Here is a 12,389-nt window from a genome sequence, read left to right as displayed (position 1 = left end):
ACGTACTGCCAAATTCTCTGAAACGACGTTGGAGGCGGCTTATGGTAGAGAAATGAACATTCAATTATATGGCAACAGCTCTGGTTGACATTCCTGCAGTCAGCATGCCATTTGCATGTTCCCTCAAAACTTGAGACATCTGTGGCATTGTGTTGTGTGACAAAACTGCACATTTTATTGGCCTTTTATTGTCTCCAACACTTGGTGCGCCGGTGTAATGATCATGCTGCTCAATCAGCTTCTTGATATGCCACACCTGTCAAGTGGATGGATTATCTTGGCAAAGGAGAAATGCTCACTAACAGGGCTGTAAAACAAATTTGTGCAGAACATTTGAGAGAAATAAGCTTTTTGTGCGTATGAAAAATGTTTGGATCTTTTATTTCAGCTCATGAAACATGGGACCAACACTTTACATGTTGCATTTCTATTTTTGTTCAGTGTATTATTTCTTCACATTTTAAGCGCAGCAGTGTGCACACAGCAGCCTATGCACAAATGTTCCAAAATGCAATTTGCTGGAAAACACAGTTCTAAAATGTGCACTGCACATGAAAGAGGTTTCATGGACAGAGATGGAAATATCTGTTAGAAATGTAGCAAGAGAGGAGATCTAAAGATGCAACAACTATCATGGGTTGCTAATATTACAAGGATAATGCCTTTGGCTGCTGGACAATGAAATAAAGTTGATTTGAAAACCAATATAACAGGAGAAAGCATATCTTTATAAAATAATTACCTCCATGTTTCTAGGGGGGGGATTTTGGCTGTAGGCTATTTTGAAGCAAGGTAAGACATGCCTCATAATATGAAGTAAAATGTCCAGGTTTAGTGTTGCTAATGATAGGCCTAGCCGTCTTGTGGTTGATGGAAAGGATTTCCCAAAAACCTTCTAAATTATAGTGCATTCAGAAAGTATTCAGACCACTTGACTTTTTCCACATTCTGTTACGTTGCAGATTTATTCTAAAATGGATTAAATAAATAACAAATGTCATCAATCTACACACAATACCCCATAATGACAAAGTGAAAACAGGTTTTTAGAAGTTTTTGCAAATGTATGAAAACGAAAAAAACAGAAATATCACATAAACATGAGGTTTCAGACTCTTTGCTATGATACTTGAAATTGAGCTCAGGTGCATAATGTTTCTATTGATCATCCTTGAGATGTTTCAACAACTTGATTTGAGTCCATCTATGGTAAATTCAATTGACTGGACATGATTTGGAAAGGCACATACCTGTCTATATAAGGTCCCATAGTTGATGTCAGATCAAAAACCAAGCCATGAGGTCGATTGTGTCGAGGCACAGATATGGGGAAGGATACCAAAAAATGTTTGCAGCATTGAATGTCCCCAAGAACACAGTGGCCTCCATCATTCTTAAATGGAAGAAGTTTGGAACCACCAAGACTCTGCCTAGAGCTGGCTGCCCGGCCAAACTGAGCAATCGGGGGAGAAGGGCCTTGGTCAGGGAGGGGATCAAGAACCCAATGGTCACGTTGACAGAGTTCTAGATTACCTCTGTGGAGATGGGAGAATCTTCCAGAAGGACTGCAGCACTCCATCATTCAGGCCTTTATGGCAGAGTGGCCAAACAGAAGCAACTTCTCAGTAAAAGGCACATGAGAGCCCGCTTGGAGTTTGCCAAAAGGCACCTAAAGGACTCAGACCAGGAGAAAAAATATTCTCTGGTCTGATGAAACCAAGATTGAACTCTTTGGCCTGAATGCCAAGCATGACATCTGGATGAAACCTGGCACCACTCCTACGGTGAACAACGGTAGTGACAGCATCATGCTGTGAGGATGTTTATCGGCGTCAGAGATTGGGAGACTAGGCAGGATCAAGGGAAAGATGAATGGAGAAAAGTACAGACAGATCGTTGATAAAAACCTGCTCTAGAGCGCTCAGGACCTCAGACTGGTGTGAAGGTTCACCTTCCAACAGGACAATGACCCTAAGGATTCTCTACCTTACCTGACAGCCTAGACCCACTTCAATACCGTCCCAATAGATCCACAGACAATGCAATTGCCATCACACTGGTTCCAGGAAAAAAACTCTCACACTACTTCAACAAAACAAAGGGGCTGATCGTGGACTTTAGGAAACAGCAGATGGAGCACGCCCCTATCCACATCGATGGGACCGCAGTGGAGAAGGTGGAGAGCTTCAAGTTCCTCGGCATACATATCACTGTGGATCTGAAATGGTCCTACACCGACAGTGTGGTGAAGAAGGTGCAACAGTCTTGGCCCCTAAAACCCTCAAACTTTTACAGATGCACAATTGAGAGCATCCTGTTGGGCTCTATCACTGCCTGGTACTGCAACTGCACTGCTCGCAACCGCAGGGCTCTTCAGAGGGTGGTGTGGTCTGCCAAATGCATCACCGGGGGAAAACTACCTGCCCTCCAGGACACCTACGGCACCCGATGTCACAGGAAGGCCAAAAAAAGCATCAAGGACTTCAACAATCCGAGCCACAGCCTGTCCACCCCGCTATCATCCAGAAGGCGAGGTCAGTATAGCTGCATCAAAGCTGGGGCCAAGAGACTGAAAAATAGCTTCTATCTCAAGGCCATCAGACTGTTAAATAGCCATCACTAGCCAGCTTCCACCCGGTTACGCAACCCTGCACCTTAGAGGCTGCTGCCCCATATACATAGACTTGGAATCACTGGCCACTTTAATAATGGAGCACTAGTCACTTTAATAATGTTTAAATAATGTTTACACACTGCTTTACTCATCTCTTATGTCTATACTGTATTCTATTCCATTGTATTTTAGTCAATGCCACTCTGACATTGCTCATATCTAATATTTATATATTTCTTAATTCCATTATTTTACTTTTAGATTTGTGTGTATTGTTGTGAATTGTTAGATACTGCTGCACTGTTGGAGCTAGGAACACAAGCATTTGGCACACCTGCAACAACATCTGGTAAATATGGGTATTTGACCAATAAAAGCCTCTGAATATCCTTGAGTGGCCCAACCAGAGCCCAGACTTGAACCTGATCGAAGAGAGAGATCTGGAAAGACCTGAAAATAGCTGTGCAGCAACGCTCCCCATCCAACCTCACAGAGCTTGAGAGGATCTGCAGAGAAGAATGGGAGAAACTCCCCAAATACAAGTGTGCCAAGCTTGTAGCGTCATACCCAAGAAGACTAGGGGCTGTGATCATTGCCAAAGGAACTGTGTAAAGGGTCTGAATACAAGGTATTGAATACAGACCCTTCAACAAGGTACTGAGTAAAGGGTCTGAATACTTATGTAAATGTCATATTTCATTTTTTTTAATATAGATTTGCTAAAATTTCTAGAAACCTGTTTTTGCTATTTCATTATGTGGTATTGTGTGTAGATTGATGAGGGGGAAAACTTTAATTAATTAATTAATTTAATCAATTTTAGAGTAAGGCTGAATCGTAACAAAATGTGGAAAAAGTCAAGTGGTCTGAATACTTTCCGAATGCACTGTAAATGTTAACTAGCTACAAAGTAGCCTATGCCTACCTTGCAGAATGATATCATGATTATTTGCCTGCACAGTTGAATTAAAGTGTAGCTTCACTCAAAAATCTAAATGTATGAAATATTTCCCAGACCTCAAAAGTGGTCTCCTTATGTGGTTTAATAATTTTTGTGGACTTAGAACATAAAAATAATAATTAATTGTACTTTTTACCCCAATTTCATGATATCCAATTGGTAGTTACAGTATTGTACCATTGCAGTCAGCATGCATGCACCCGGACGCCACATGAAGTCGCTAGAGCACGATGGAACAAGGACATCCCAGCCGAACAAACCCACTCCTAACCCAGACGACACTGGGACAATTGTGCATGGGTCTCCCGATCGGAGCCGGCTATAACACAGCCCGGGTTCAAACCCGGAACTGCAGTAACGCCTCTAGCATTGCGATGCAGTGCCTTAGACCGCTGCGCCACTCAGGGGGCCCCATTTTTTTTGTTATTCTATTAAAAGTGTGATTTGAGTGTGAAAACCTGAAATAAATGTGGGAAATCTGAAGCCTGTGAACTTCTGACTCAGATGAAAGTCTCATTTATCTATTTCAGTAGTAGGCCTACTACTGTATTAGCCTACTTGCACAATATGGGAATTTTCATTTTAGGCCATTCAGAGTATATGTCACTGTTTGTCATTAGAATTTTTCACACAGGGTCCCTTCCCTTCACCAGGTGGGCCGTTTGGGAAATTGTGGGCAAAATTTGAGTATACCCACTTCTACAGGCACCTCTACACCACTGCTCAAATGGCCTACTATTTAGGATGCAGGTATGGGCATTCGCACACGGCCAGTGTGTTAGAAATTCCCTGATTTGCCATTGAGTACAAATCCATTCACCAGTCCTAACAGTTTCACCGCAATATACTCACAGACACTACAAAAACAACACATATTCATAATAAGTATCATGAATATCAAAACGTTCCATTTGACAACATAATAAATCATGTCTGATTGTCAATTGATTAAAGATACAGTTTAAACAGCCCGCCACATCAAAATGAAAACAGTTAAATAAATAATTATAATAATAACAACATTTTTTTCTTCTTCGATGATTAATAAATAATAAACAAATGAAATAAATACATAAATTAATTAGGTTAAATTAACTTACGGGAAATTTGGGTGTCAGACACAATGAACAACAGCTAATGGTTTCAAATGAACACACAGGCACTTCAGTATTACACTCAGAAAAAATAGTTTGACCAAGGTTTGTTCGGTCCCATGCCAGGCTGCATCTGTCTCCTGTGAGAAATGCCATCCCCATGGGCTTAAGTCTGTCCCCGGTCCCCCATCCCCTGTAAAACAACAGGCAACTCCAGAAAAACACTGCCACTCCATTACCAATCGAATATCACCACATTCAAATATTAAAGGCTGTGAGGGGAATGGCTAGCTGCAAAGAAAGGTGCATTAACTGATAAGAAGTCTGCAGATGTCACTCAGCCCCTGATGTGATGTTGCCATTGAAACAAAGACAGAAGGGGGTTATAAATCCCCCGCCAGCAGCCCCCTGTCCAACGTACTTGGGTTGCTCCATCCTGAGTTAATCCCATTTTATCCAGGAGAGCCGGGCTGTCAGATCTAGAGTGAGACGGGGGACAAAAGCAAGGCAAACATGAGGCTTTAAATACATTTTAATGATCGTTTAACAAGTCGCAGGTCCGAGCAAAGGGGTACACTAACTCCTCAATGCCCCCTCCGAATGGTTGAAGTGAAGCCCCACAGAATTGGTTAACTAAAGTAAATAGGCAACCATTGAGTGCAGGGACAATACTTGTGCTCTGGCAAAGGGGAGCTTTTGTGCACCCACGCCAAAGAAAAAGACAGCTGGGGGGGACACACAACAAACAAACAAAGCAAACTGTTTAAGTGACACAAACTCAATTCAGAGCCAATGATCTTTGGAGTTGGCTATCAACCATTAGCTTATGCTCTCCCTCTCCTCGTGCTAATGTAATTTTAAACACTTGGTAGGATACGTCATCCTTCCTTGGGTTTATCCTGTGTGTTGTTTGCAATTTCGTGAATGGGGTTTGGTACTGTCCCAGACCCAATTTGAAGTCACAAAACATATGGGCCATGCATGTAGTATTGGTTGTAAAACTATAATTCCAAGTATAGTAAAGTATACATTTACTGTAATTCCATCCATGTATAGTGGGTGGACATATTGCTGGAGTTTCTTCAGTACCACACTTAAAATAATAATGATTAGTTTTCGGACCAAATGTTACCTGCACCCCAAAGAAATCTTGGCCCAAACTTAGCTCCAACTTGAGAAAATGTAGGCATCAATTCAGTCAATTTAAAAGTATGTGTTTGCTCAACTTGTCTCATAACTTATGTTCATTCAACTAGAAATTATTATTTGTGCGTAACTAAAAAAGGCTGCGCAACTGGTAGCACATACACAGTTCTGTTAACATACAATGTTTTCAGCGTGACATATATGACACTCGTTGACATTGTGCATGTTCATTTATACAGTACCATTAGTCAACATGTCCTCACCTTGGGATTTAACTCACAGCTTCTTGCTTCGTGGCATTCCAATCTTCCTGCTATGTCATCGTGTCTGTGTCAGTTATTGATCTGGCTATTTGATTTACTTTGATTTGATTGACTTATTTCGGCCATTTCCGTTTAGTTTGTATAGTTATCTAATATCGGTGGGGCATATTACTCTATTTTAATGTTACTCCTTAACAGTTTTCCTTGAGGGTACTTTTAACAGAGCTGAGGTCTACTTTGAAGTGCAATGTTTAGCAATAAAGGTGAAAGCTGTCACTGACACAGATATGGTGGCATAGCAGGAAGATTGGAATGCTGTGAACCAACCGTTTGTGAGTTCAAATCCCAGGTGAGGGCATGTTGATTATTAACTACTGTATAAATGAACATGTACTTTGTATGTTAAAAGCACTGTGTGTGCAATTAGCTCCACAGCCTTTTTTTGTTGTTGAGGAAAGATGGCCAAAGACTACTTTCTAGTTGAATGAACATATGAGACAATTTGAGCAAACACATCATTTTAAATTGACAGATGTTTGGCTATGTTTTCTCATGTTGTAGGTAAGTTTGGGCTAGTTTAGGCCTTCAGTAGGAACTATTGCACCCGTTTCTATTCAGCCGTTCAATCTTTGAATGGAAGAGATTCAAAATGTAATTGTAAAAGCAACGAATCAAATTGTGTATGACTGTAATCTCATTGCATAATCTAAAAATGGTTCTATATATCAGTAATTAGGCAATTTGTATTATCTGCTCACCGCTTGTGTTCCAAATGGCATTGGTTTGATTCTTGTAACCATTCTTCATGCATTCGTCCACGTACGACTTGGGGTCGCAGCCAGAAATCAGTATCTCTCTCAGGAGGGCAATGTAGGCAATGGCCAATCTCAGTGTATCAATCTTAGACAGGCGCTTCTCGTAGGGAAATGTTGGCACGTGGCACCTTAGCTCTTCGAACGCAGAATTGATACTCAGCATCCTCTTCCTCTCCCGGATGTTAGCGGCGTGTCGCTGGATCTTGTACGGATGATGGGGCACGAACCGCCGCTGCCTGCGCTTGCTCATCTCGTGGGGCTCGTCCACAGAGGAGCTGTCCACTTCAGCACTGGCTCCAAGGCCGGGAGACTGTGAGTCCAGGTCGGTGAAGGTCATCTGTGCGTCAGGGAACATGGACTGGCCACCGAACGAGGACCAGGGCGAAAGCTGGCCCGTGACCGCGGTGCAGTCAAAGAGGAGAGTATCCAACTGGGCCTGGAACTGGAAGTTAGGGTCCATCTGGCCCCAGAAGGCAAAGTCTGTAGTGCCATCTTGATCCAAGTCAAATAATATATCTTCCATTTTTTAAATCTTACTTTTCAATTTGATTCAACAAGCTGTGTTCACCCGGCAGGAGAAAACGTGTAGCCTGCTGCACAAAATAAGTTGTTGTTCAGACATCGGTGCCTAGTTCAAAAGTGCCTAGTTCAAAATAAAGTGCTTGTGGGAACCGTCGGGTGTGCACTACCTGTCACCTGTAATCTCTGGACTGTGTGACACTCACAGTGACACATCTCGAGGATTAAATAGTTCCCGGATTTCCATGTCTGGCGGCAGGGGGTTCGCGCACTTTCTAAAGGCTGAAAAGGACCTCATTAGGAAACATGCCCCCTCCTAATAGATCACTCATTGCCTATTAAAAAAGCGTTGGAGTTGGAGATACAAAGGAATCAGTTGATCTGGCAATTATAAACTTCCCTCGAATTGTTCCCTATACAACTAGCAAAGAGTATCCTAATATCTACAAAGAAATTGACTATTTGACATTCGTTCCTTGAGAGGGCTCTTTCTCAGTTTTGCCCCGCGTGTAGCACTTGCTCAACCGGGTGGCATCTGAATAGAATAGCTTTATAATTAGTACTCAGCTCACGCCACACAATACTGTCAGAAACGTATGATAGCAGTCTTAATTATCAAACCACATAGCCCCCCGGATGTAATGTTCATTAATGTTGATAGGCCTACAAAACAAGCACTGTAAGACACATTTTTTTTTTTAGTTGAAGTAGGTACAGATCGAATTTTAAATACAGATTTAACATTTTAAATGCAGATGGAATTTTAAATGTAAGGATCTCCCGTAGCCCATATTTTAGAAAAACTGAATATTGTGTCATGCAAGTCAGTCTCTATATTATTTGCCTGCATCAACTTGGCTATTGCATTTTGTTTGTTATTTTGCATGTTTAAAATAATTGCTATTCGAAAACAACAATTAAAGCAAGTTGAAACAACACTTCTTATTCATTCGTACGGGATTATTTTGGTCTGCTAAAACAAGTCGATTCGCATATTATATGATTTGCATTAGGCCTATGACGGATGATATAGCATCTAATTATGCTAAATGTAATGATATGTTGTGTCTGCTGCCTATTTACTAAATCATGTTTATATTTCCTAACATAAGGCCTTCAACGATGCCTGTTGAAAGGGGAGTGTTTATCTTTGCAAACACAAAAATCAAGCCTGCTGTCTCTTTTAGTGGTTAGAGTACCAAGACACATCCTCTAGCGATTTTTGAACTTTTCTGTTGAAAAGCGATATCCCAAGAATAAATAGGCCCACAGTAAAGTAAACACGCTAAAGTTTAGCGAAAAATACTGTTGTTTTTTTTAGACACACCTGATCATTTCAAAGAGTGGGGCATTTAAGGAGTTGGTTTGATGTGAATCCGTGATGTCCTCAGCCTTCCCCTTGCTTGAGGAACAATTGAGGAGCAATAGAGTACAAAAAAAGACAAAAAAAGAAGAAGGCCCACACACTTTCTTGTGCTACTGTATGTCACAACATACCTGGACCACCTATTGAGATATGCCTTTTGTTATGTAAATCAGTTATTAAATGAGGGGGAAAAAGGAGCCCGGAGTGCCACTTTAAGCATATCATGAACTGTAAACTCAAAGGCATTTTTCGCTCAAATACTTCGAGCAAGTTTAACTCAAAGTCAATGAAAAGTCATTATTACTTCAAACGTGGCACTGACTCAAAATTTAATGAGAAGTCAAATCACCAAAAATGTTTTAAGTTATCATAACAAATTCACTTCTTTTTTTTTTACCAGCATGCTCTTGCTGCGGGTAGATTTTTTGGGAATTGTTTTTATCTGTGTTTTTGCATATACGTTGAGTGATTGATTGATTCATCTTATGAAACACAAAGATAAATAGCATACAGTTTTATAAACTTATCCAATCATTTAGTAAGATTTTTTTTCCACCCTTTACTGAAATGGCTGTTCCAGTTTAAATAACTTAGGTCGTCTCCTCACATTGTTCCTAAGCCTGGTAGTCATTATGAATGCAGGTTGTGGGTGAATACTGTCAACTGTTGGATAGCCTCACTCTGGCTGGATTCCAATAGGAATTACACATCACTTTGCAAGCCAGCATAATGTGACTTGCAGGTAGGGTTGCAAAATTCTGGTAAATTTCCCTACTTTCCACACATCCCTTTTAGAAGATTCTTGGAAACCCGTTAAACCAGGATTTTGTGTAAATCTGGGTATGTTGGGAAAGTTACCAGAATTTTCCAACCCTACCTGCAAGTCACACTATGCTGGCTCACTAACAAATACAGTCATGGGTGGTAACTCCACAATTCTGTCGAAAAGGCAAGGCTCACTGGGAAATTATATCGCGTGGATTTGTGGGGGCGTTACTCAAAATGTTCAAGCTGATACAACTTAAAATCTGGACCCCCTACGGGTCACAGTGAGTATATCGGTTTGAGTTATGACTAGAAAGTCACTTTAAGTAACTGCGCTCAGATGTATTGACGTGCACATATTTGGCAAATTAGCATGCCAAAAGGATATGGACATGATACAATACAAATATTGATGGAGCCCCCCCCTCACAAACATGTTTAATTGATTTTTGTATTTTGTTTTTTTCTATGCTTACTTCAACGTTGGAGGAAAAAAGAAAAACAACATTTATTTCTCAATGATCGAATTACAATATTACATTTAACAAGTTATTACTGAACTGACTACTTCAATCCCACTTGGCAGAGACATCAGTTCAACATCTAGTTTTGATTGACATTAGGTTGACGTTTCACCTAACGTGATTGCAATGTGAAATCAAGAAAACATGTCATCTTGTCATTGGGTTTAAGATAACATGTGAGTTTTAAAAAAATATGAAATTCCCTAACATTGATTACTTTTTGTCAAATTCATTCAGTTATTCCAACATCATCACGTTGAATCTTTTGGTTGAAATGATGTGGAAACAGTGGGATATTTGTTATTTCCTACAAGGTGCGTTTCAAAGTAAAACGACTTGATTAATGAGTGCATTTCTATTGAGCTCAGCGTCTTGTTTTTACACAGTTAAAAGCTCATAAAAAGGTTTTATAGTCAGAAACGCTTGCGTAATTTTGGAAATGCGGGGTAAGTATATATGACTAAAGTTTTGGCGTCAAGTCAACATTCCTTTCCTCTCTTGTTGTGCCTCTGACGTAGGCTATTAGCCTATTGTCACCAGCATAGGCCTACATACGAACTACAGGCTATAGGCCTAATGTAGGCTACCTAACATAGCCATAGGCCTAACCATCTTTTCCTTATGAAACGCTCATTTTATAAATCATATTTTAATATATTTGTAATAGTGGAAGAGAAATCTGGATTATTTTCCAAAAGTACAGTTCTGTTGAATTCTGTCCTCAGTCAGAAATGGTATTTTATTTAGCCTACTGAGGCGCTACACACAGTAGACTTCCTTTCCACCGCCAGACAGGGAGGATTAGAAAGCCAAGCCATGTATTATCTTGGCAAAACAGCATAGGATTTCGATTGCAAACATACTTATTCAAATGAATCAAGGTGTTATGGTGAAAACTTAGAACTATGAATAATTTCTGCTGCTCTTGACCTGAAGCACAGCCCAGCGAGTGAGGGCTTGTCAGAACCTTCTGCCAGACAGACGTAGGTCGTGCGCAGCTGACGGGCCAGGTTTGGATTGCAGTGAAGGACACGGCTGTCAAATACAGGACTTGCTCTATGGAGCTAACAATATGTATTCAAATAAAGCCACGGTCTGCTTTCAGTTGTTTTTCATTTTCTTGCCCGCCAATGGCAAAGATTCACTGTCACCTGTTGGCGAAGGATGATGCCTTTAAGGTCTGTCTAGTTTGTCTGAACAACACTAATGAGAACAGGCCCATGGTTGGGCAGTAACTGATTACAAAAAAAATACTAAATTCAGAAAAGATGTATGCGGAAAAAAAACATTAGGACACCTTTCTGTTTTCTCAATGACATTCAATTCAGCATTGAATAAAGACGCAAGTTTAAGTTTGTTCCACGTGAGTGTGTCTGACCACAAGTTTTCTTCTAATGCCTCTAAGGGAAAAGTAATCCAAAAGTAACTTGAAGTAATCAGATTAGGCCTACATTGCTACATTTTGGGTAACCCAAACATTACGTTACTGACTGCAATTTTTGACAGGTAACTAATAACTGTAACTGATTATATTTATAAAGTAACCTACCCAACCCTGAACAGTCCAGATAGAGGGACATGAAACAAAACTAAATCAAATATTCACTAAAGTAGTGCACTGGGTCTTTACTAGCAGACCGATATAGATGTCTGTAGTGCTGCCAAACATTTTTTTTTTCATCTCTGCTTTGGCAAAGAAAGGTAGCTGTATAGTTAAGGATAGTATCTTGCAGGGTTCAATAGTTGGAATTGTATGAGTTGTTGCCCTGTCCCTTTCTCTGCGATTGTCATTTTAATGGAATCTAGAAAGAACAAAACCATGTCCTCAAACATCTACATTGGTAGAGCATGGCGCTTGTATTGCTAGGGTTCTGGGTTAGATTCCCACGGGGGACCAGTACGAAAAAGTATGAAAATGTATGCACTCACTACTATAAGTTGTTCTGGAGAAGAGTGTCTACGTAAAGCTTAACAAAGAGCAGTGATACTAGCAAGAGCCGTGTGTGGGTTTATTCTGTTTTCTCATCTTAAGAATGTCTACTGAAATGGAAAAGGAATGAATAGACCATTTCAGTTCTCACATAGAAACAACTTCCATTTGCAAAGTAATTCAAGAAACTGGAAAACATATATCAAGTCTTTTAATATTCCACAACTGTTTTGACGTTACAAATGCTGGTTAACACTTAAATACATGTAGGAAACAAACAACAAAAATGATGCATCCCCCCTCAGCAAAAAAATAAATAAATCACAGCACCCCACCCCCCAAACTACTTCCCATGGCTATGAATGTTGCCATTTTATAAGGATCTTACTGCA

The 12,389-nt window shown here is 40.3% G+C and overlaps 1 protein-coding gene across 2 annotated transcripts; it reads right to left on the bottom strand.

Annotated features, from left to right (window-relative positions):
- Positions 1-373: 373 nt before the first annotated feature.
- Positions 374-7,957, bottom strand: LOC135519820 (transcription factor 21-like). 2 transcript variants are annotated; one of them, XM_064945032.1, is made up of 3 exons: positions 6,837-7,957; positions 5,091-5,148; positions 374-4,862 (listed from the first exon to the last, which is right to left on the bottom strand). In XM_064945032.1, the coding sequence occupies exons 1-2, from the start codon at positions 7,414-7,416 to the stop codon at positions 5,111-5,113; spliced, it is 618 nt and encodes a 205-aa protein (XP_064801104.1). In that variant the 5' UTR covers positions 7,417-7,957; the 3' UTR covers positions 374-4,862; positions 5,091-5,110. The 2 variants fall into 2 exon arrangements, with proteins under 2 accessions (XP_064801104.1, XP_064801103.1); XM_064945031.1 differs by having other exon boundaries at positions 374-5,148; positions 6,837-7,953.
- Positions 7,958-12,389: the final 4,432 nt, after the last annotated feature.

The sequence above is a fragment of the Oncorhynchus masou genome, chromosome 29, assembly GCF_036934945.1.
Source record: "Oncorhynchus masou masou isolate Uvic2021 chromosome 29, UVic_Omas_1.1, whole genome shotgun sequence".
Classification (NCBI taxonomy): domain Eukaryota; kingdom Metazoa; phylum Chordata; class Actinopteri; order Salmoniformes; family Salmonidae; genus Oncorhynchus; species Oncorhynchus masou.
This window is presented reverse-complemented; position numbering and strand designations above follow the sequence as displayed.